Here is a 22,674-nt window from a genome sequence, read left to right on the forward strand (position 1 = left end):
ACCTAATAATTATTTTATCAGTTCAAAATAAAAAAATACAAGCATATAAGATTGAAGGAGTATTTTTTTAACATTCACATTATTTTGTAGATTGCACCATACAAATGAGAAAGATTCAAAGTCATGAGCCTTTATACCAGAGGTTCCAAACCTTTTTTTGGCCATGCCCCACCTAAGCATCTTTAAAATCCTGATGCCCCCCCCCCCGGTGACATATAATTCTTACTTTACTCAAAAAGTGAACTCTACTCACATGAAGGAAGCCTAAAAGGCCATTAACTTGGTTTAAATAAAGTTCAAATTGCCCCCCTGTGGGGAATGGGCCTCACGTTGGGAACCACTACTTTATACTAACAAAGCTCCACCAAGACTTATAGAAATATACTATGTAAATTGTACAGAAATTTATAAAATTCAAAATGTCCAAAGAAGACAAAGTAAGAGCACATCCTAGACTGATAAAGTGCAAAAGCTAAGAAGCAACTATTTTTAGAGTGTACCTATCACCACAATATTTAAATATTTATGCTAGACCAGGGGTGTCAAACTCAAGGCCCACGGGCCGGATACGTCCCATGTTAGTCCCACCCCCTCCCGGTTTAGCGAAGGGGGGAGTCCTGATATGTCACATGATGCTGCTGTGACGATGCAAGTTTGACACCCTTGTGCTAGACTAACTGGCAGACTTATTTATTTCTTCTCCCTTAATGTCTTTGTTAATTCTAAAATTGTCTTCTAGGTGAGTGTGTATGGGTCCTTGTGTACATTGGTTCAGTTCTTGGTTTTACGGGAAATAAATTATTGTTAAATCAACATGACTATTACTACTTCTCCAAGCCTGAAAAAAATGTACGCTTTAATAATTTAATCTGAACATTTTCAATACAGACCAATCCATATACAAAATCACAATTGCTTTTAAAACTTTTGCAGGGATAGTTACAACTTTAATTCAAGGTTAATCAATAAAAAGAGCAATGACATTTCATCTAACATGAATACAACTGTGACAATGATTTCCCCCTTTCTTTTCTTTAAAAAAAACTGCAATCCATGTCTATTTATGCTGGAGAAATGAGCCAAAGCTTTCAACTGATACCTTTATCCTCTCCGGCACATTTCAGCACCACCTTTTATCATCTCTTTATGCCATTTGAAAGTAGCAACTGCAATGCTACTAAAGTTTCCCCAGGCAAAGAGAAGACTGGAAAGGCATAGTATGTGCTCCTAATTGGACTGGGGAGAAGTATGTGAACCAGGGTGGTGGAGGGGAACACTTATGCAAGTAACCCCGCTTGAACTGCAGCAAGCTGAATCAAGATGAGGACCATTCATAATAATTCCTTGCACCCCAACCTTTTGATACTCGCTCTCCTCTAGCAGATCTAAAGAAGACAGGTAAAAATTAATACGCTTTTGGTAGCTTTAAGAAGGCTGGGCTAAAAAAATTAACAGGAAGTGCTGTTACTAGAGAACATTTTTGTCTACTTTGGTTTGACAAACTACTAAGAGTTCTAGAGATTTGTCCTTGTACCCGTCTATGTCTATCTCATCTATAATTTCACTGAAGAAGAACAGATCTTCTGTCACTTTCCCTGCCAGTAATTGACAGATGCCATCAGTCAGCCCTTGGTAATTTCAAAAAACAAAGAACCACTCAATTTTAGTGAAAACATCAGGTTGTTGACCATCCTTGTGGCTGAATTTGGGAGAAAGGGGAAGAGAAAGCTGTGGTGACTATAAAATATGTCAATGGCCCAACAAACAGACAGAAAGTGGCATTCTTAGAAAAAAAATGAAATCTCCCCTTTACATTATTTCCTTAGTTTTGCTCAAACAATTTTATAAGGAATCGAATCTGTTTACATAGCAGCAGGCAGGAGTAAAAAAAGGTAGAAAATAATAGAATACTATAAATTCAAAGTGATAACAAAAACACAACATTGGATTTAACTAAAACCATCCAGATATGAGCAAAGAGAACCTCTTATCAAACTATCTAGGGCTATTGTCCCCCAGGACCATACTTAATAATATACAGGAAATGTAGATTTTCAAATGGTGCTTTTATTAGTCTAATTAACTTACCGGCAGGAAGCTTTCTGTGTTGAATAAATGAATTCACACTTCCCATGGATGCAGTAGCTACTAAAACTATCCGAGCAAGGAATATGGTTTCCAATATAGATGTCTTCCCTTTGATCACTTGCATCTTTTGTATGAAACAAAAATATAAGGCAGAGTAGTTTATTGTTTTACGAATATTGTTAAAACAATTATAAAAGACAGTCACTCAATACTTTAAATCTAAATTGCAGGCATTTGCTCAGCAACAATACTACATCTCTGGAATAAAGCTGTCACCTTACCTGCTATTTTAGCTATATTTAAACACAAGATTTTAAAAGCATATTTATTCTTTTATCACCAAAGATAAAATACAGAACAAAGAAAAAAAAATTTTTAAATTTTCAATTAAATGAATTAACTTGGGGAAAAAATCTAAAATAAATATTCTTATGTTTTTTTAATTAAATATTACACAGGATGGAAAGGAAACTTCAGAATGCGGCAGGTGCCATGCTCCAGGGAGTCTCCTGACCCGGTGCTCCTGCATTCCGAAGTTTCCTTTCCATCCCGCACTTCTTCCATTAGCCAAAATCCCGATGATGTCAATAGCTTTTTCTGGAGAGAAAGTGGAGATCTAGCATCCTGAGAAAAGTCTTCGTGCAGAGGAGATTGGTCCTCTTCCCTTACTGCACCCCCCATCCCAATCCCCCCAGATCTGTCATGCCGTGCTTATGCTACTGCTGCTATTGTGCCCCACCATCGTATCTCTTTGCTGCATGACAGATCCAGGTGGATTTTGGGGTGGGTGGGAGGGTGGAGCAAGGGAAGAAGACCAATCTCTTTTGCATGAAGGCTTTTCTCAGGACGCTAGATCTCCACTTTGTCTCTGGAAAAAGCTATTGGCATCGTTGGGATCTTGGCTAGTGGAAGAAGTGTGGGATGGAAGGGAAACTTTGGAATGTAGGAGCACCGGGTCGGGAGTCTCCCTGGAGCCTGGCACCTGCTTTTGCCCCAAGACTAAGGAAGCGGGGTTGCAAAGAGGGCTGTGAACAAGCCTGGTTATTCAAGAAGGCAGCCTTCGAGGTTGTTTCCTTTATGCTTCCCTTTTGCTGCTCAAGTGCCACCACGAGGAACCATTAATCCAAATGGAAGGGATCCCCACCCCTCCTCATCCAATGGGCCATTCCCAGTCAAACGCAGCAGCAGCCATTCAGCAGCCCCCGCATGTGTTTCCCTCCTCGCTGAAGAGAAGCAGCGAGCTAACTGCTGCTCCTTGGGCCGAGCGGCTCACATCACCGGCAGTCTGAGGAAAGGGGAAAAAAATAAAGTGCAGAGAGAGATGTTCAGTCCCGCCCTGCCGTGGGAGGGGTAGAGAAAAGTGGATTTGAGATCTATAAAAGCCTTACTCCTTAAGAAGATCAAGCCCCCATGTGTCACATTTTTGCCCTCCCCGACCCCCGGAGGCACTTTGCATACCTCCCAAACTCTCTGCATGTCCCATTTTTCAAAAAACAAAAAACGGGCGTGCAGATGGTTTGGGATGCCTGCAGAATGCTTCTGGGAGCCAGGGAGGGCAAACACTTTTTTAAAAAATGTATCTGTTCAAAATCTTGGTGCGTCTTATACTCCGAAAAATACAGTAGTTACAAATCTCACTTTTTGAAAATAATAGTTCTATTTAGCTACCCAGAAAATAAATTTCATTGCCTTGCAGAGAAGTGTATCACTTCAGTCATGGGACAATTTTCGATGGAGGAAAGTTTACCGCAATGTTCATTTTTATTCAGAATGAAACCAATGTGGCAAGAGGACAATCTTTGTGATTACAAAACTGGAGTGAGAGCAGGCATCCTTTAATCACGGATTGCACCACTGTCAATTATATCTGGCCTTCAAACTTCATCTGACTTCAACATGTCGGAAATACTTGGTCTGATTTTTGGGACCTTCTTTTCTCCTAAACTGTTTTTGTTAACACTTTGCTTGATAAAGACTTATCGAAAGCTCCAAAAATATTGTACTCTTTTGTGCCATCTTGCCCTATTTTAATTGACTTTATATAGATTTGGCTTGTTTTGAATTTTTCCCTTCATACAGACCACTCATTCACAGAGTTAGCATTATGAAAGCTGGAAAAGGTATGAGGAAGGGGTCTTCATAATTTTAATAAATTAAATTAGCAGACAGAAGATAATAAGGATGCCCCGTTCCTCTTGCTTTTAAAGCGGAAGACCAGCAGAAAGGTGAAAAGACTCAAATATGATGGCAATGGATGAGATGTTTGGAACTCTCTAAAGAAGCAGGTCAGGAAAAGATCCTCCTGGAGAAAATGTATTTATGTGGTCGAAGAGACAATAGTGACTTTATGGCACATAATCAATTAATTACAAATGCTTAAAATAAAGCTTCAAGTTTCTGTGCCTGAAGGGGCAGCCTGTTTTGGGTCAACATACTGAAGGTATTGCTAAGATGTAAATCTTTAAGCTTAGTCTGCAAATATTAAAAAAGCAAGCTAGCCTGTAAGTAAAGATTTGCAAATTTCAGAAAAAACGAATTACTTTATTCTTTCCACTATAGGGCAGTTCATGTTAAATAGGGCAAAGCAGAGAAAGAAGCCATGATTTACAGAAAAAGCAAGGTCAAAAAAATCAAGATGGTAATCATGGCAACATGGTTGAAGTTCTGCCCCCCTTTTTACATGCATTGAGGCCATGTAGCCATATTAACTTTTTTTATCACAACATGCACATCTTGTGGATGTTGCTGTGTACAAGTCAAATTTTAATTTCCAAAATGGATTGATTTCACAGATAAAAAAGCATACTATTATCAATAAAAACACATTCACCAGTGCTCTTGATTTCTCCATATCAAACTTTTCCAACCTGACACCTTCCAAATATGCTATACTAATAGTAGCATATCTGCACCCAAGACATCCAGAAAACAGCAGACTGTACGGAATCTCTTTTACTTGATCCCTAGCTCTTGAATGCGTGAACGCACCCTAAAGTATGTTGATGGTATAAACGGTAATTTATGCAAAACTGTCAATCTTCATGCAGTCTCTTTACACCTCCTATTGCTGTCATTATGCAATTATTCATATGAATACAATTTTTAAAAAAATATATTAAAAAAGATTTCATCAGCTAAACAGTAAAAACAACAGTAAGGGCTAAACAGTTAAAGACAATCATTTTCTTAAACATATTAATACCCCGTTTCCCTGAAAATAAGAACTCCCCGTATAATAAGCCCTCCCCGAAAATATTGCAACCCAGCAGCAGCCACAAGGTGACCACGCTCGCCGCCTTCTGCACCTCAAAAATAATAAGACCGCGAAAATAAGGCCAAGTGCTTATTTCAGGGGTCAAAAGAAAATAAGACCCTGTCTTATTTTCAGGGAAACACGGTATATGCACAACATTATGAAATGTAAATATAAATAAGCATTTAAAAAATCAATTCAGTGGAGCAAACTAACCAATTGAATTGTCAGGCAAACCAGAAAGAGCCAGAAACAAAATGCCAAAATTGATAAAATTTTATTCAGTATACATTAAGGAGAACCTCCTCAGCTGATTTTAAAACCTAGCACAGATAAGCTATCTGTCAGATTAATTTTCCAATTCTGATAAACTTACGAAAACTAAGCATATACCAAACAATTAAATACATTCTAATATTCCTGGTACATCTTCAAAAAGTTAATAACGATTTGATTAATGAAAAAATAAGATGTTTTTATGAATCCCCTTAAAAATCCACTTTATTCCCCAGAAATATTTCACAGCTTCCATATTTTTCTCTTTTCTTCTACAATAATTTTTCCAATAAACAATAAAAGTGTGAGAAGAGAAAATGACAGGAGGAAGAAATTGCTTTTCTGCAGAAATAGCTTCTTTTGCCCATTTCCTCCAGTTTTAAAAGTCACCTTTAAAACCCAACTGCAGAATACAGGAAATCTATTTTGTTCAGAGTCAGTCATTACTCAGAACAATGTATGAAAGCTTCCTTTCCTGTCCTTAACTGCAAGATTATGTGTAGCATTAATATAAGAAATACATGTAGGGCTTAGACATTTCATAGCTCTATTCTTCGATATGTTTAGGGGGGGGGGAGCAAAAGAAATACAAGATCAGTTTATTTGAAACCTGATAATTTTTCTTGAATAAATAAAAATGGCTTCTTTATTCTAAGTATGTGACTGTGAAGAACTTCCAAGGCCAATAGAAGTGCTTGTAAAATTGTGTTTGAACAAAAATGGGTTACTTTGAAATGAATTAGGGACAGCAACTTATTTTAACACTTTTTTATTATAATTTCTATTGCACTAGATTATTCAAGTATTAAAACCCCAACACACTAAATATTTTCTAGAGCAAGGAATATATGTATATTTAAAGAAGAATGCCAGATGTAGCTTCGATTTAAATTAGCTATTGTGATATGATTTATATCCTGCCTTTCATTCAGTGCCAAAGTGGCATATGTACTCTTTCCTCCTTCATTTTTTTTCCAGAAACTACCTAGTAAAGTAGGAAAAACTGGCATAAAGACACTCAGAATATAATCATATTAATAGAGTAATTGATATTTAATAAATTAATATATAATTATATGAACTAATATGTATTGTAGTTTAATGTAGTAAGGGGTCAACAAACTATGATCTCTGGCCAAATCAGGCCTGCTTTTCGTTTTTGTTCAGCCTACAAGCTAAGAAAGCACAAAAGGGAGGGCAACAGATTTGAACCTCAACTGAGCTCCAGGGTGAGGGGTGGGGCTGAGGGAAAGGTTACCCTAGGCAACAGTAGTGACCAATCAGCAGCCTCCTTGCTAACAGACTGGGAACATCCAGTAGCTGCCACATTTATTAGCCTGCAGACCTGCTAGCTACACCCATATAGAGTGGGAGGGTGGGATCTGGTCCTTTATAGAAGACATTTGCCAATCCTAAGTAAGTATAAAGTATGTCACACCAGCATTACATTGCACTGTAATGTAGCATTACATATTGTACTATGTTTTCCAGTATGATTTAGCTAATATATAATTAGTAATCTTTTAATACATTATGCATATTAACTATGGCTAATGGTATGTAAAATGGTAGATTAAAAAACACTGCCCTTCTACCTATCCTGGTCTTCCAAAAGCTGCATCCCGCGTAGTTTTTTTAATTTGGCCTTTGGCTGCCCTCAGTTGCTGTTGCTGACAATTATGAGAGTTAAGAAATCCCAGAAGAACTGAAGGGCATCGGGGTAGAGAGCAGGGGAGGTGACGTTGACAAAAATATGCAAGAATTGTTACCCAGGCAAAGTGGTCTGAAGCATACTTTAAGTCCTGGAAAAGAAGTGGCTCAGGCCAACACCTCCCTGATTCACTGGAATATGAGGAGGAGGAGGAGGAGGAGGAGGAGGAGGAGGAGGAGGAGGAGGAGGAGGAGGAGGAGGAAGACGACTTGCAAGATTCAGTTACTATGAAGAAGAGGAGGAGGAGGAGGAGGAGGAGGAGGAGGAGGAGGAGGAAGACGACTTGCAAGATTCAGTTACTATACCATAGCTAGCATTTAAGCATAAAAGCTAACATAAGCATTAATACCCCACCTTTCACATCTGGCCGATACTGCATTCCATCATCCTTCTTCCCCAATAAGTTGGAATCATCAGAGTCTATTGGGAGAAAGAGAAAAAAGTACCAACTATTAACATACAATTACCAAAGGAAACAGTTTAATAAAAGATGACATGCATTATATTCCTCTCGCATGGCTAAAACAATTATATTGTCCAGGATTGCTTTTACTGTCTCAATCTATTAAGGTTTAATTTCATAAGCAGATACAAAAACCAGAAATAACATCCCACCACTGTGTGGCAGGACCAGTTACTCTCTTTCTCAGTCCTAGGAAAGCTTGCCAAGAAAACTGAAGAGACTTTCTAGGAATCAACTTTGACTTGAAGCCCCCCCCCCCCCCCCCAAGGTATAATCATACTGTATTTTATCTTAGAATCATCCATTTCAAGCTGGATGTTAACATCCAGCAGACTAACGCTGCTTGGAGGATATGTGAACTCCACTTCTTTTATTATTTATGGTTTTTTTAAATGTCCCAATATCCTGATATTGTTTGTCAATCACAAATGTAACCATAAGGCCTGATCAATCAGACCTACAGTAATATGCTCCACAGTTCTCCATCAGCACAGAAGGGCATCCCAAATCAACTATGATTCAACCTCCTATGATTGCAAAAATATTTTTTAAGTGTATGCCAATGTCTGATGAAGTTGGTTGGATATGACTGTAGGTCATTAAGGACAGATAATTCAAAACCCTCTAAGTTCTTTGACTTGTCCCGTATCTAACTGGAAATTAATAAATCATGCAGAGTAAGAAACACAGCTAACTGTCATTTCTGTAATCTGTAAAAGACAAAAACCTACAGCATATTTTTATTTTTATTATGTTTATGTGTATAATAAACATTTATTATATTAACAGGATAGTACATACCATTTTCCATTATATTAAATGTTAATATTACTATTAGTAGTAGCCCGAATATAGCAACTGGGAGCAAACCTGTTTCCCTGTTTTGCTTTGGAAATGCATAACTGCATGGATGTTTCATAAAAACATTTCCATCACTGAAGATGTACAAAGGCAGAAGCAAATTCTGATATACAGTACAACGTAAGAAGTTATTAACACATCTGAAGCCCTCAGATACTTGTCATTCGGTGAAGATATGGAACAGCTCTATCATCAACTAGGAGAATCAAAGTGTTGCTGTCTCCTTCATGTTGTTGTCATACTTTGAACTCCTCACAATGAGAGGAAGTCTCTGGAGTTTCTATTTTGGAGTTCAGAAACAAATTCTGCAATCTGAAAGTTGTAGTGTGTGTTTGTGTATCTTCCAGGGAAGCAATAATATGGATAGAATTTTATGAAAATGTTATTCCTGAAATCAGAGAGGAAACTTGAGGGAAGATGAACCTAAGGAAGTGCTGACTATGTTGTGGATAATGAGTTGCTTAAAAGTACCGTTAAAAAAGTAATTTTCTAGCAATGAGACATTTCTTCCATTAACCTGGCCATAGTCAAATTCTAAATTAAAATCTAGAAGTCTTTCCTAGAAAATAAATGGAGGTGTGTACAAAACTGAAATAAATATACTATGTTTCAGAAACGCTATTCCAACTGTCCAAGATTGGCCTTGATGCAGCAGAAGAAAAGCCTAGAGCATTTTGCTTGACCCAGACCAAGACAAAATTTGGAGACAACTTATTTAGAAGGGTGATGGGATTTGAGTATCTTCTCCCTGTTCTTCCACAAGGCCTGAATTCTACTTTGCCTACCAATCTTTCCAGCACCTTCCTTTCTGTACTTATGCTATTCGTAACACCAAACAGCCATTTGAAGTGTGGTTATTCAACCAGTCAGTTCACCAGCTTGATCTTCCAAGCTCTTTTCATTCCTTATATTAACTCAGCCACCACTGTGTGGACTGCCAATTTCCTTGGGTTTAAAGGAAGCATATCCAATTGCCCATTTCAACATTTTCCCAGTGACTTCTCTGATATTGGGAAACAGCTAGCCAGGCAGTGGGATAGGGCTTTAGCATGGAATTAACTTCAAATCATTGCACAACTGCAAAAATCCAGACTCCCTCCCCCCACCTTTTAGTTCCATAGAGCTTTGTGTTGGTGACGTAGAAAAAGCAGATGCAGACAGGCGTAAGGTTGTGCTGGGAAGGCCACCCGATGGAAAGCACCCTGATGGGAAGGGCACCCACCCAGAGCATTGTTTGGGGCTCCCTTTTATTGTCAAGCTTCTCAGAATAGCAAAAGCTCATTGGACAGAAAATACACTTGGCAACTATTGATTGGTTTACAGATGCATGCTTTTCCTCATGGACACTTCATGGACACTTCATGATATAGATACGTGACTCTCTACTTAGTTAATATTTTGCTGCATGGAATGTGATGTTTACATGTAAATTCCATTGTACCTTCTTGTAAGCAAAAGGATTAAGAGGAAGGAATGTGGACTTTGACTGATTAATCAATGTGGTTTGCCAACTACTGAATAACCAATTAACCCCATACTTTGTCTATCTGTTCCCAGGTTAAGGCTAGTTGTCTCAATAGATTCCTGTATAATGGGCAGAATATAATAGAATAGTTGGCTTGCATTCTATATGTGTGTACCTAACATTTTGCTCACTTTTCTTTAGCTATTGACAATACTATGGGCCTCCAGCATGGCATATGAGGAGGGAGAGAAAGGGAAGATCAAAGACGCATGGGCCAAGTACACTTCAAATGGTGGTTAACATATTGGCCCATATGATCTTCCCAGTGACTTCTCTTCTGTTCTATCTGGACATAAAGAATTAGAATTTAGGGAGATTGCTTCCGGTTTCCAAAGGCGACGGACACTGGGCGTCCGCTGTTCGGCTTTCCGATGGGCTCCTTTTAGGAGCACAGGTGGTCTCGGAGCGACCGCCTGCCGTAGGACGGCTTGCTGGAACCTCCGGAATCGGCAGCAGCAGTGGGGGGTTTCCAGCCTCACCTCAGGAGCCAGGGAATGAGGGGGGTGCATAGCGCAGCAGTCGGATGCCTGCACCTTCGCTGAATGGATTCCGGAAGGAAGCAATTAATCAGAAGTAGCGGCTGAAGTGCTGGAGGTGAAAAATTCGCTCCAATCTCTCTAACCCTCTTTAATTGATGAGCAGCAGCCTTTTGTAAGTTGTGGATTCAATCTATTTCAAGTTGGAAGATTGGAGGGGGGGTTCTTTCACCCCCCTCGGGTAAAGCGGCGTTTGGACTATCTCTCAATCTCGGAATGGAGAGAGAGAGCAAATGTTGAATCAGTCACTTGCACTATGTGAGAAAGATTTATATTACAACTGCAAGAGGTGATTGCTGAGCTGTTTTAAAAACTTTATGGAAACTTTTGATGTTCTGCTCCCTGGTTCCCTGTGAAAGGGGGAGCCAAGATGGCCTGCTTCCCTCTTCTTCTTCGCACTTATAAATGAAATTTGCCTTTTGAAACTACCTTTGAAGAAATTCCTGGCTTTATATTACTACTCCCACCTGAAGGACTCCTAGAGCTCCTCCTGTTATGTGGTCTTTCTGGATTTGGATTATTTGATTTTCTTTTTTCTTTTTTTTTCTTTTTTGGCTTGGAACTGTGATTAAAGATTAACTTTCACTTTTGGACTTGCCTGTCTTCTCAGACTCACCCAGCTGCACGCTCCACAGACGACATTTCTTTTGCAAAAGATTTACAGTCATCTCTGAACTCAGACAAATGGGGCCCAGATAACTACCTTCGGGCAAGGCAGCCTCGGCACCTACCTCCTCTACATCCAGCCCAACGACTCAACAGACAAAAATTCCATCATTTTTACAACAAGAAGGGACTGGAGAGAGTTCAAAAGATTTATCTGTTATCCAAATGTTCCAGGCTCTTATGAAGGGACAAAATGAGTTGAAAAAAGAGGTGGCAGATTTTAAAGAAGAGCTCAGAGGTGTACAGCAGCAAACAACAGAAAATAAACAAAGAATCGGTGTGCTGGAGGAGGGTGTGGTTGGGCTGGGGCAGGAGGTTAAGGCAGTCCAGAAGGGGAATAGAGTTGGAAAATTTTATGGTAAAGATAGAACTTGAAAGAATGTCCTTTTTTTTCAGATTCCAGAACCTACCGGAGACAGAAGATGAAGATCTTAAGGATATTATGAGTACAATCTTAGCAGAATATATTAAGAGAGATAAAGAACAGTTGTGGTGGGATATGGATCTTGTTTACAGGATCAACTCAGTATATGCCAGAACACATAATGTTCCAAGGGAAGTACATGTTAAATTTTTTAGGAAGACTACAAGGGATGAGGTGCTAGGGGCCCAAAAGGAGGGACCACTAAAATATAAAGACAAAGAAATTACCATTCTTAAGCAAATTCTGAAAAAAATAAGAGATAAAAGGAGGAAGTATTCCTCCTTATCAAAGAAATTATATAACGAAGGAGTTTGGTTTAGATGGTTATTGCCAGAAGGAATGTTGATCTTCTGGGGGGGAAACAGAATTGGAATTAACACAGTTGTGGAGGCAGAGGCCTTCATTAAAAAACATAGTGCCCTCCTAGAAGACGAAAACATAAGAGGTAGTGAAAAAGGTGACAATACATAAGATATGAAGAAGGGAGAGGCTGCAGCTCCGCCTGAAGACAGGGGGGAGGGAGTAATATTTAAATATTGTGATTTTAATTGTTTTTATCCATCAGCCCACCTCCTCCTTGTACACGTCTATGTTATATGTATGTTTTGTCCAGATATGTATTTTATATGTTTTATTGTACGCCGCCCCGAGTCCTTCGGGAGAGGGTGCGGCTAAGAAATAAATATTCATTCATTCATTCATTCATATCGAAAAGACTCAGGTCACAAAAATAAATGTATTTGAAATATCATTGTAATTGTTGATATATTAGAAAGTGGCAAAAGAGATGATTGAACACATGGTTGATACAATGTATAACAAGACGCTGTTTTTGCTTATCTTTTATCTTTTGTTTTTTCTTTTCTGTAAAAGTTGTGAGATTTGGAGAGATTTCTACCTCTAGCACGATGGAGCTGCCAAAATTTTTGTATATCCACTTACCCTTTCCCATAAATGTTTAAAAATCAATAAAATTCTTTTAAAAAAAAGAATTAGAATTTAGGCAGGGACGTGCGGTCAGGGGAGGCAGGGGAGGCAGAGCCGCACCGCTCTCATCATGAAAATTTTAAAAAAGGGAAAAGGCGCTAAGGAGCCTTCTGCACATGTGGTTGGGAATGGGAGCGCTCCGTGGTCCCCTTCATGTTGACTCAGGAGTCAGGAAGGAGGGGAATGGGACCACGTGTGCAGGAGGCTCCTCTAGCCTCAGCCTCCCTCCTGCGCATGTCCCATTCCCCGCCTTCCTAAGTCAACATGAAGGGGACCGCGGAGCGTGAGCCATGGTCCTGCGGAGCGCGCTCTGTGGTCCCCTTCATGTTGACTTAGAAAGGCGGGGAATGGGACGTGCGCAGGAGGGAGGCTGAAGGGATCGTGGAGGAGGGATCGCGCAGCGTGAGCTGCGGTCCCCTTCATGTTGACTCAGGAGTCAGGAAGGAGGGGAATTTCCCTCCTTCCTGACTCCTGAGTCAACATGAAGGGGATCGCGGAGCGTGAACCGCTGTCCTGCGGAGCGCGCTCCGTGGTCCCCTTCATGTTGACTTAGGAAGGCGGGGAATGGGACGTGCGCAGGAGGGAGGCTGATGTAGTCCCATTCCCCTCCTTCCTGAGTCAACATGAAGGGGACCGCGGCTCATGCTGATGACGTCACCAGCCTCACCACCTGTAAAGCTCACCGCACGTCACTGAATTTGCTTTGGTTGTAATCAATCAAAAAGATGCTTCCCAACTTTGAACTTTGACCATCCCAACTGCCATAAAATCAAAATTTATACTAATATATGTGAGAGAGAATGAAGAACAAACATGAGAAATACTATGGTTTAATTGAAAGATCATCAAATTTACAGGTATACGTTTCTTGCTAATATATCAAAGTATTTTTTCTATACTATACAATCAGCAAATTATTCATTTTCACCTGAATTATATATATACAGTGTGTGTGCATGTAAGTATTAAATCTAACCTAAAATGAGTAGGATCTTCCGAAACATCATTGTCTTTTATACAACCAACTTAATGACTACAGCATCCAAGATTATCTGTAACATCTGAGGTTTTTGTCTACAACACTTTTTTCTATACGCTTTTTACAAAGGATTAAACTTTTGGCTGCATCTGATAGCATGAGGAATGCATCAGATAACCTTCATTCATTACCAACACATGAAAGCCATTTTAATAGCAAATGTACTAGATTGTAAAAAAAAAACATAGAACCTGTTCAGGTTGGCACTGAATCCTTAAGTAAGCAATGAATCATCAAGAAATTGTACATCAGAGGGCAGGGGAAAAGGAAGAAATAGCCTTGCCATGTATGATGCACATATTGAATAATTCTTTAAAATAAATAACTACATGAAACCTCACATAATGGTAATAGTGCTTCCGATTACTACTGTAGTTATAATCTTTAATAAAACTACCTTTCTTTCCTTTGTAGAGCACATACTCTATTTTTTAAATTAGTTATACAGTTTATTTTGCTTCCTGGATCACAAGTCCCTCAAGTATAACATTTTGTATTTCATTTAACTTTTAAAAGAAAACCACAATCAAGAAAAAAACATTTCAATATATTCTTGGGCACGTGCTTTTCAAAGAGAACAAACCAAAACATTTTAATTATCAATGAAAGCCAATATTTTGCCTATGTTCTGTGATTTTATGAAAGCAGAACCACAAGGAAAACCTTATCTTGGATATAAACAACATTGTTTCTAATCAATCATCTAGTGAAATAATCACTATTGAAAAATGAAGGTACCTGAGCAATGTCCAAGGTGTCTGATGTCAATCTGTTCCTGCCTCAGGCAAGATGCCTCTCGAACAAAGCATGGGTTATTATAGGAACTCCCATCAGATGCACAAACAGGGTTGAAACTGTAGCCACTACAGTCTATGTTGCATACACACCTATTTTACATAAACATGAATTAAATCATCAGTATTCCTCAAGATAAATGTTTTATTTACAAGACATATATGAAATGAAATCACATTACTTAACACAAATACATACTTCAATTTATAAATGGGAGAAGCCAATCTAAAGTGTATCCATGAAGTCACTCAAATACAGAAGACAAATACATTTTCTCTCTGATGGTCAAGCATCTCTCCTGATATAGGTTATCAGTTGTATCCCTCAAAGTGATAACCCACCAATGTATTTCCCTCAGCACTTCCCTACTGCTCTTCTGCATACCTTTGGTTTCATTTTATACAACCTTAACTTCTTAACAGCAACCAATCTGGCCTTTAGATGCTCATAAATAAAACATGACATTATTCCAGTCTGAATGTTTACTACATTTAAGGTATAACCTGAGGACAAACAATGTAGTCCAGCTGCTGAAGCTAAGGAATCCTGCTTCTAAGTACTATGTGGATTGAAGACCACAAGTAAATCATTTATGATTCAGCTTCATGACAGAAATGTGGTACATAAACACAGTTGAATCCCATTAAATTAACAATATTTAGATTGCACTGAAATCAGTGTGAAAGTTTAGTGAGAACCAGTTTAAGCTCCACTGATTTATTATCCTAATCACTTCAGTCTTTTCCTGTATTCCTTTGTGTAATGTGTGTGTAATTTTGAAGCTATGCCTTAGACTCTAAATCTTTGACCATCTCTACTTCCACAGCAAAATATACAGTATGTCGGATATTGGCTTTGCTGCAAAACACTGTGACAAAGATAAAATAAAATTCAGTTATGTTTCTTCCTATAAATCAAGACAAAGTCAGTATTGTGTTATTTGTATTTTAAAGTCATACTGGTGTGGAAAAAAAGGAATCTCCAGCAACAATGACATAAAGGTAAAGGCAAAGGTTCTCCTTGCACATAAGTGCTAATCATTCCCGACTCTAGGGGGCGGTGCTTATCTCTGTTTCAAAGCCGAAGAACCAGAGCTGTCCGAAGACATCTCCGTGGTCATGTGGCCGGCATGACTAAACGCTGAAGGCACACGGAACACTGTTCCCTTCCTCACCAAAGTGGTCCCTATTTTTCTACTTGCATTTTTACATGCTTTCGAACTGCTAAGTTGGCAGAAGCTGGCACAAGTAATGGGAGCTCACTCCGTTACACGGCACTAGGGATTCGAACCGCCGAACTGCTGACCTTTCTGATCGACAAGCTCAGATCTTAATCAATGAGCCACTGCGTCCCATTAACAATGACATATTAATTCTTTAATTAATGTAACTAACTTCATTTAGCAATAGCACTTAGACTTATATACTGCTTCATAGTGCTTTTACAGCCCTCTCTAAGCAGTTTACAGAATCAGCATATTGACCCCAACAATCTGGATCCTCATTTTACCCACCTCAGAAGGATGGAAGGCTGAGTCAACCTTGAGCCGGTGAGATTTGAACTGCCAAACTGCAGCTAGAAGTCAGCTGAAGTAGCCTGCAATACTGCACTCTAACCACTGTGCCACCTCGGCTTATTTCATTTTAATTGAGTAATTATTAATTCAAAATTCATTTTAATTTATTTCAAAATCCTTCCCATACAGGGTTGGTTATGAATTCTTGAAAGAAGATTATGCGATCAGAATGATTTCCTATTGTATTTATTTAAAATAAATAAATAAATATCATTTATTTAAAATGATAGTGGCCTTTTCAGCAGCAATGTTTCATTTTACTTACTAAGAGAACTTTTACCTGTAACATCTCTATAGAAGGATGTACAAGATCAGTCTTGTACAATTCATTTTGGGATTAGACACAGACACACACACAAACACAGAAAGTTGCAAATATGCATGACATGCACAACTCAGGGGGGAGATGTAGCATTAGAATGTGCAATCCCTATTTTAATATAACTTGACAACATTTTAGGTCAGCCACAGTAAAGAGGTTGGATAATTGCTCTGGGACTTGTTCAGCTAGTAGGCTGCCAGTTGGATATCTGTAGTCAAATGATCAGTTTAGAATACATTTGTCTGGGTGAATGCTCCTCTTAATATACCTTACAATTCATTTGTGCTCTCATTGAATTTATAGCTTAAATAGTGCAGAAAAAAGCCATCAGAGAAAAAAAATAATGGGTTGGGATGTTTGCCCCACAATATAATTAGAAAGACATAAAGCATAAACTTTAAAATGAGTACAAATTCAGCTCGCTCTTATTCAATATATGGTTATTGCTATTATCAAGCGATAATTTGCTTATGTAAATGAGTATCATAGGTGAAATGGCAGAGGTTTCAAATCAAGTGAAAAACAGCTTTTTTCAGCACAGCCATTCAATCCTCTTAAATTTTGCTTTATTGTAAGTTGTATGTATCTTGTTCAACAATTACTCAACTATTAATTTCTTTTTTTCTTTTTTTTTAAACAAAGTTTTATTGGTTTTTTTGAAAAATAACAAGGAAAAAGGTAGTGGAATGGTTACAAATTTTGGCAGTTGCGATGTTTGGTAGGTGCCCCCTCCCTCCATACTCATAATATACATTTACACAAAATTCATTACTAAATAGTAATATATAGTCAGCATATGAGTTCAATTAATAATTTCGATCAATTTATGTCAAGCAGATTTCCTTATTCATTTTTGTGATCTGAATTTTCTCGGTATTGCCCCATCTCTCCCCGCCGCCAGAGCTCCGACCCCTCCTGTGTCCTGTATGTCTGTTGTAGGATCATCTGGTTTTTCTAGGAGTGCTTTATTTTTTTCCATAAAGGCCTGCGCCTCTATGGGTGTATTAATTCTAACTCTTGTGTCCTCCCAGAAAATTAGCATACCTTCAGGCATCAACCATCTGAACCACACCCCCTTCTGGTATAGTTTCTTTGCTAATTGCGAATAGCTTTTTCTTTTCTCCCTCACTTTCTTGGGGATCTGTTTCAGGATGGTTATTTCCCTATCTTGGTATTTCAAAGCTTGCCCCCTTTGTCCACTCAGAATTTCATCTCTTGTACTTTTTCTGAGAAATTTAATGTGTACCTCCCTGGGTACGTTGTGTATTCTAGCATAAGCTGAGTTCACTCTATAAACCAGATCTAGTTCCCATCCCATCTGTTGTTTCTCTTTCTGAATGCATTCAGCCAAGATACTTGTCATAATGTCCCTTATATCTTCATCATCTGTCTCCACCACATTTTGAAATCTAAGGTAAAAGGACATTCTCTCAAATTCTATTTTCATCTGTTGGGTGTCAAGTTCTTTGTTCACCTTCTGCACCCCTTCCATCCCCTCCCTCATCTCAGCTGTCCCACCCTCCAAAAGATCCAGTCTCTGTGAGTTTTTATTAATTTGGGCCTGGTTCTCTTTAATTTCTTCTTTCATCTCTTTTAATTGTCTTTTTATTTCCTCTTGTCCCTGTAGAAGTTGTTGAAACATTTGTTGGAATTCAGTCTCTGTAGTTCTAGGTTGCATCAAAGCTGTTATCGTTGATTGTGTACTAGGACTGGATGTTGTAGATGTTGGGGCAGAGGCAGCAAAGCCAGGCTTCCCAGGCGGTGGTTTTTTACGAGACATTGTTTGTAGAATAAAGAGTTCAGTCAATACAGAGAGTGATAAGTCAGATAGGTAGGACAGCCAGGAGAGTCCAGGAGATTAAAGGTCCAAGCAGAAGGTGATTTTTCTAGTTACACTGGCAGTAAGATAAAGTTTTTCAGACCAGGGAGTCCAAAAAGTAGCAATCAACAAGAGATTTATCTGAGTAGCACGGAGACAAAGACCGGAAGCCTGAAGTTTTAAAGGTGGAGTCAATTTTCACAGTTCATAAAGACAACGGAAGTGTGCCATCTTGTCCTGCCAGCTTCGGGTTTAGAGGCATATCAAAGTTTTCAAAGTTTCCAAAATTTTCAGATCATCGTTGCATTGTAGAGTTAAATCCAAAATTCGCTTTTAGTAAGAGCGTGACATCATTGGTTGGCTCTCCCCCTCCTCCTTCCCCTGGGGCTGAGAGCAAAATTGTTTCAAGCCGCCTGTCCGAGGGGGGGGGAATCCCCCACCCTCCAGCCGCGCTTCTCCAGCTAAGCCGAAAGAAAGGTTTAAACTGCTGGCAATTTCTCCAGATTAGTAGAGGGAATGGAAGGGAGTTTTCACCTCACTGCACCGCAGCCGCGTCCTTCTGCTCATTTATTCTTCCGTCAGCCTCGCAGCGAAGATGCCGGAGCGTCTCCCCATCATGCTCCCCAGTGCCTGAAGCAAGGCGGGGGGGGCCCCCGGCGGCCGCCGATCCAGGGGATCCCCCGCGGTGCCGCTCCTCCGGCAGGAGCCTCTACGGGGCGTCCTGTGCCCCCAAGGAGTGGGGAGCCCACCGGGAAAGCGTGGGGCGAGCAAAGCTTGCCCGTCGCCGTCAGCCGCCGGAACCGGCCCAACTATTAATTTCTAATATTAAAATTATTTTGGGGCACAATTGGTCTTTATGCATACATATGAATTTGAAATCAAAATAGGTCTGTATGTAAATATATTTCATCTAACAGTTTTAATACTTGTATTACACTTTTCAGATCTTAAACCTTTGAATGTTATTGTTTGTCTGTACTTTTGCTTCCATTTTTCACATATTATGAAAATTAAAGATGTGCCAGAAATAATTTTGACACCTTTGTAAAATTTAGCATCTTTTTAAGTCTCAAATGCAGAATACTGGATCAGTTTGTCAGTTTTAAATAGAATGTGCATGCAGCACCATCAAAATTATTGAAATGCTACACTATTTTAGTTTTCCACATGAGGGAATATGTTTTAAATTACCAGATTTTATAACTAATTTTTAAGAAAATAAACAATTTCAGTAACTTTCTCCCATTTGCTATTTGTAGGCAAGAGGGACTTGTTGGATATATTATCCTCATCAACCAGACTGTTTAATGATGCAGAATAGAGAAGGGATCACCTGGTATCCTATTTTCATCTTTATTTTGCTGTTAAAGGGTTAAAGCTAGATTATCCAAAGGCTTTAATAACGTCCATGCTAATTCACTGTTTCCAAGTGGCTCTTAAAAGTTCTATGCCTTTGATTAATTGATTGATTCATTATACATTAAAAAAGCTGAACTGAGTGGTGCTATCCTGTAAGCTGTACTGAATAGTGTATGTTGCTGCTCTATCATGTTTTCCTGAAAATAGGACCTACTCTGAAAATAAGTCCTAGTCTGATTTTTAAATCTAAGCCTTACCTCCCAAAATAAGCCCTAGTGAAGGGGTTGGGCATGGCCAGCACAGAAGGCTGTGAGCTCGTGCGAGTAGACAGTGTCTAGCAGCAGCCGCACCCCACACAGCTCAGGTGAGTTGGTGCCATCCAAGCAGCAGGCAGAGGCGAGGAGAGGCATGTGATCTGGACATGTTGTGCAGGTTGCAGGAAAGCTGAGTCAGTGGGACAGAGTGGCTGGTGGCTGCAGGAGGCTCGTTTTCATGCAGCAGCACCAGCAGCAGACGGAGGCAGAGGCTAGGGGTGGAAGGTAGTTGATCCGGATGAAGCGCAGGAAAGTCGAGAGTCGGTGGCCGGAATGGCTGGAAGACCACAGGAGGCTTGTTTTCGCATCTCTCTGCTTGCATTCAGCCCGCACTGCATGTCATGATCACCTGCCTTCTGCTCTGCCCCGCACCTCTGCCTCCATCTGCTTCTGGTGCCTTCTGCTCTGGTCCACTTACTCTCGGGTTTCTCACAGATCACCTGCCTCCCCACCCCTCCATGCATCTGCCTCCATCTGCTGCTTGGACAGGAAATCAACTTACCTGCACTACATGGTTAGCGCAGCCCCAGAGTGCACCGACTAAGGGACTGGTGGGCTGCAGCTGCTGCCGGATACCATCGGTCCCCACACACAAGCGTCTTGTAAGCATGCCGGGGAGCAGGGGCCCCAGTCAGACTGAGCACTCTGAAAGTGTGTTTCCCCAAAAATAAGCCCTGGTGTTTATTTTGGAGCCCCCAAAAATATAAGACTGGGTCTTATTTTCAGGGGAACATGGTAACAGGTAAGAGGGACTCATTGGGAGTGTGCTGGGTGCAAATTACTCTGGAAATTATCCACAATAATGCAAAAGAAATTAAAGAGTATTTCACCTAGGACTTAGTGAGCATGGGGTTGGGACAATACATTTGTCAAGAGCATTTCTTCCCCATAACAACTAAAATCTTTATCCAGCAGCAGTGTGAAATTCTACAGTTAGCTATTTTAAAAGCAAATCAGCTTGTGATGAAATATTGGTTTCTTTTTCTCAGTAAGCAACCCAAGTGGCCTTGAGAGAGGTGATGTTCTATCCCAAGGGTTGCCATGGATACGTCCAGTCACAAGCTTTCAGCTGTGCCATTCAACCCTGTCAGTGTCATTGAGGGGTAATTGGAAACAACAGGTCACTAAGCAGAGTGGCATATATTTGTTCAAATGTCCACTCGGAAAGGTTCACCTTAACTAAACAAAGAAGAATACACAATGCTCGTCGCTTGGACCATCACAGAACAGAATCTGCTTTGACAAATATTTCCCTTGAACAAAATGTGGGTTTCTTTGTGATATGTGTAAACCTGCTTTTTACATCCCAGGAACTCAAGGCAATATCCAGCTCAACAACCTTCTGAGATAGATTTTGCTAAGGCTGGCTAAAAGTTGCTTGGAATTCTGCAGCCAGGTTCAAATATAACATCAATCATATTGATGTTATATTTGAACTTGGCTGCAGTATGTGTTGCTGGGCGTCACATACTGTAACAACTGGTTCACCCAGCACCGGAAATGTGAGCGTGCGCGCCATACACACATGCGTGCAGCATCTAAACACACAACAATTTGCTCGTGCACGCCTTCTGTACATGCACGCGGCGTGAAAAGTACAGCAATATAGGAAGAGATTGTGGCTGGGCAGGCCCACGCTCAGGTCGCAACTACTGGTTCGCTTGAATGGAACGTTGATCCTACCTGAACGTTCTCCTCAGCGTGGCACAGAACGGTCCAGGAGTGGGTTGTTCAATCCTTATTTGCCCAAGAGACTGAGTCAGAATTTAAGCCACGCCTCCAGCTTCCCCTGCTGATATCCAATTCCGACGAGGCGCAGCTCCAACTAGAGAAATGAAAGAACAGGCCCTGCCCGCAGCATTAGTAGCCTCCGGGGACCCGGACCTAACCAAAACAATAACTAGGGTGGGACCTGGACCGTCCTGCGCCACGCTGAGAAGAACATTCAGGTAGGACCATTGTTCCTTCTCCATATGATGGTGCAGGAGGGTCCAGGAGTGGGACATACCAAAGTGGCAGTCCCTAGGGTGGGAATTCACTGGTTCGTGGTATCCGAGGGCGCATGTACTCCTTGCAGCACCCTACGCCCAAACGATGCCTCCGCTGATGCAAACACATCCAATCTATAGTGCTTAATGAAAGGTGAGGGGAAACCCACGTCGCAGCTCTACAAACGTCTCCGATCGGAGCCTGAGTGTTCCATGCAGCCATAGTGGCCACACTCTTAGTTGAATGAGCCATTATCCCCTGCAGCACCGACTTGCCCCTCACCTCATAAGCCCTGGCAATACAAGCTCGCAACCAGCGTCCAATAGTAGAAAAGGACAACCGTGAACCCATGGCAGAAGGCTGGAAAAAGACAAACAATGCCTCAGTTTTTCTGAAGGGCGCCATTCTCTTTATGTAAATATGGAAGGCCCTTTGCACATCCAGCTTGTGCCAGGATTTCTCCTGTCGATGAGAGCGGTTAGGACAGAAGTCCGGCAGAATTAACTCCTGAGCCCTATGAAAGTAGGAGTTTATCTTGGGGATAAAAGCGGGATCAAGCCTCAGACCTACGGTGTTAGGCTGGAAAATACAAAGATCTTCCCCAACACAGAGGGCATCTAATTCTGAAATCCTCTTAGCCGACGTGATGGCAACTAGGAAAACCACCTTTA

General features: G+C 40.3%; 1 protein-coding gene across 1 annotated transcript in view; it reads right to left on the bottom strand.

Annotated features, from left to right (window-relative positions):
- The window catches only part of TMEFF1 (transmembrane protein with EGF like and two follistatin like domains 1), a 155,956-nt gene that overhangs the window by 7,451 nt on the left and 125,831 nt on the right, over positions 1 to 22,674 (bottom strand). The window contains exons 6-8 of the mRNA XM_081952519.1: positions 14,568 to 14,716; positions 7,683 to 7,748; positions 2,089 to 2,212 (exon numbers count right to left, since the gene is read on the bottom strand). Of these exons, the coding sequence (XP_081808645.1) occupies positions 2,089 to 2,212; positions 7,683 to 7,748; positions 14,568 to 14,716 (339 nt within the window). The remainder of the gene's footprint in view (positions 1 to 2,088; positions 2,213 to 7,682; positions 7,749 to 14,567; positions 14,717 to 22,674) is intronic.

Source organism: Natrix helvetica (assembly GCF_964273705.1).
Source record: "Natrix helvetica genome assembly, chromosome: 4".
Taxonomy (NCBI): domain Eukaryota; kingdom Metazoa; phylum Chordata; class Lepidosauria; order Squamata; family Natricidae; genus Natrix; species Natrix helvetica.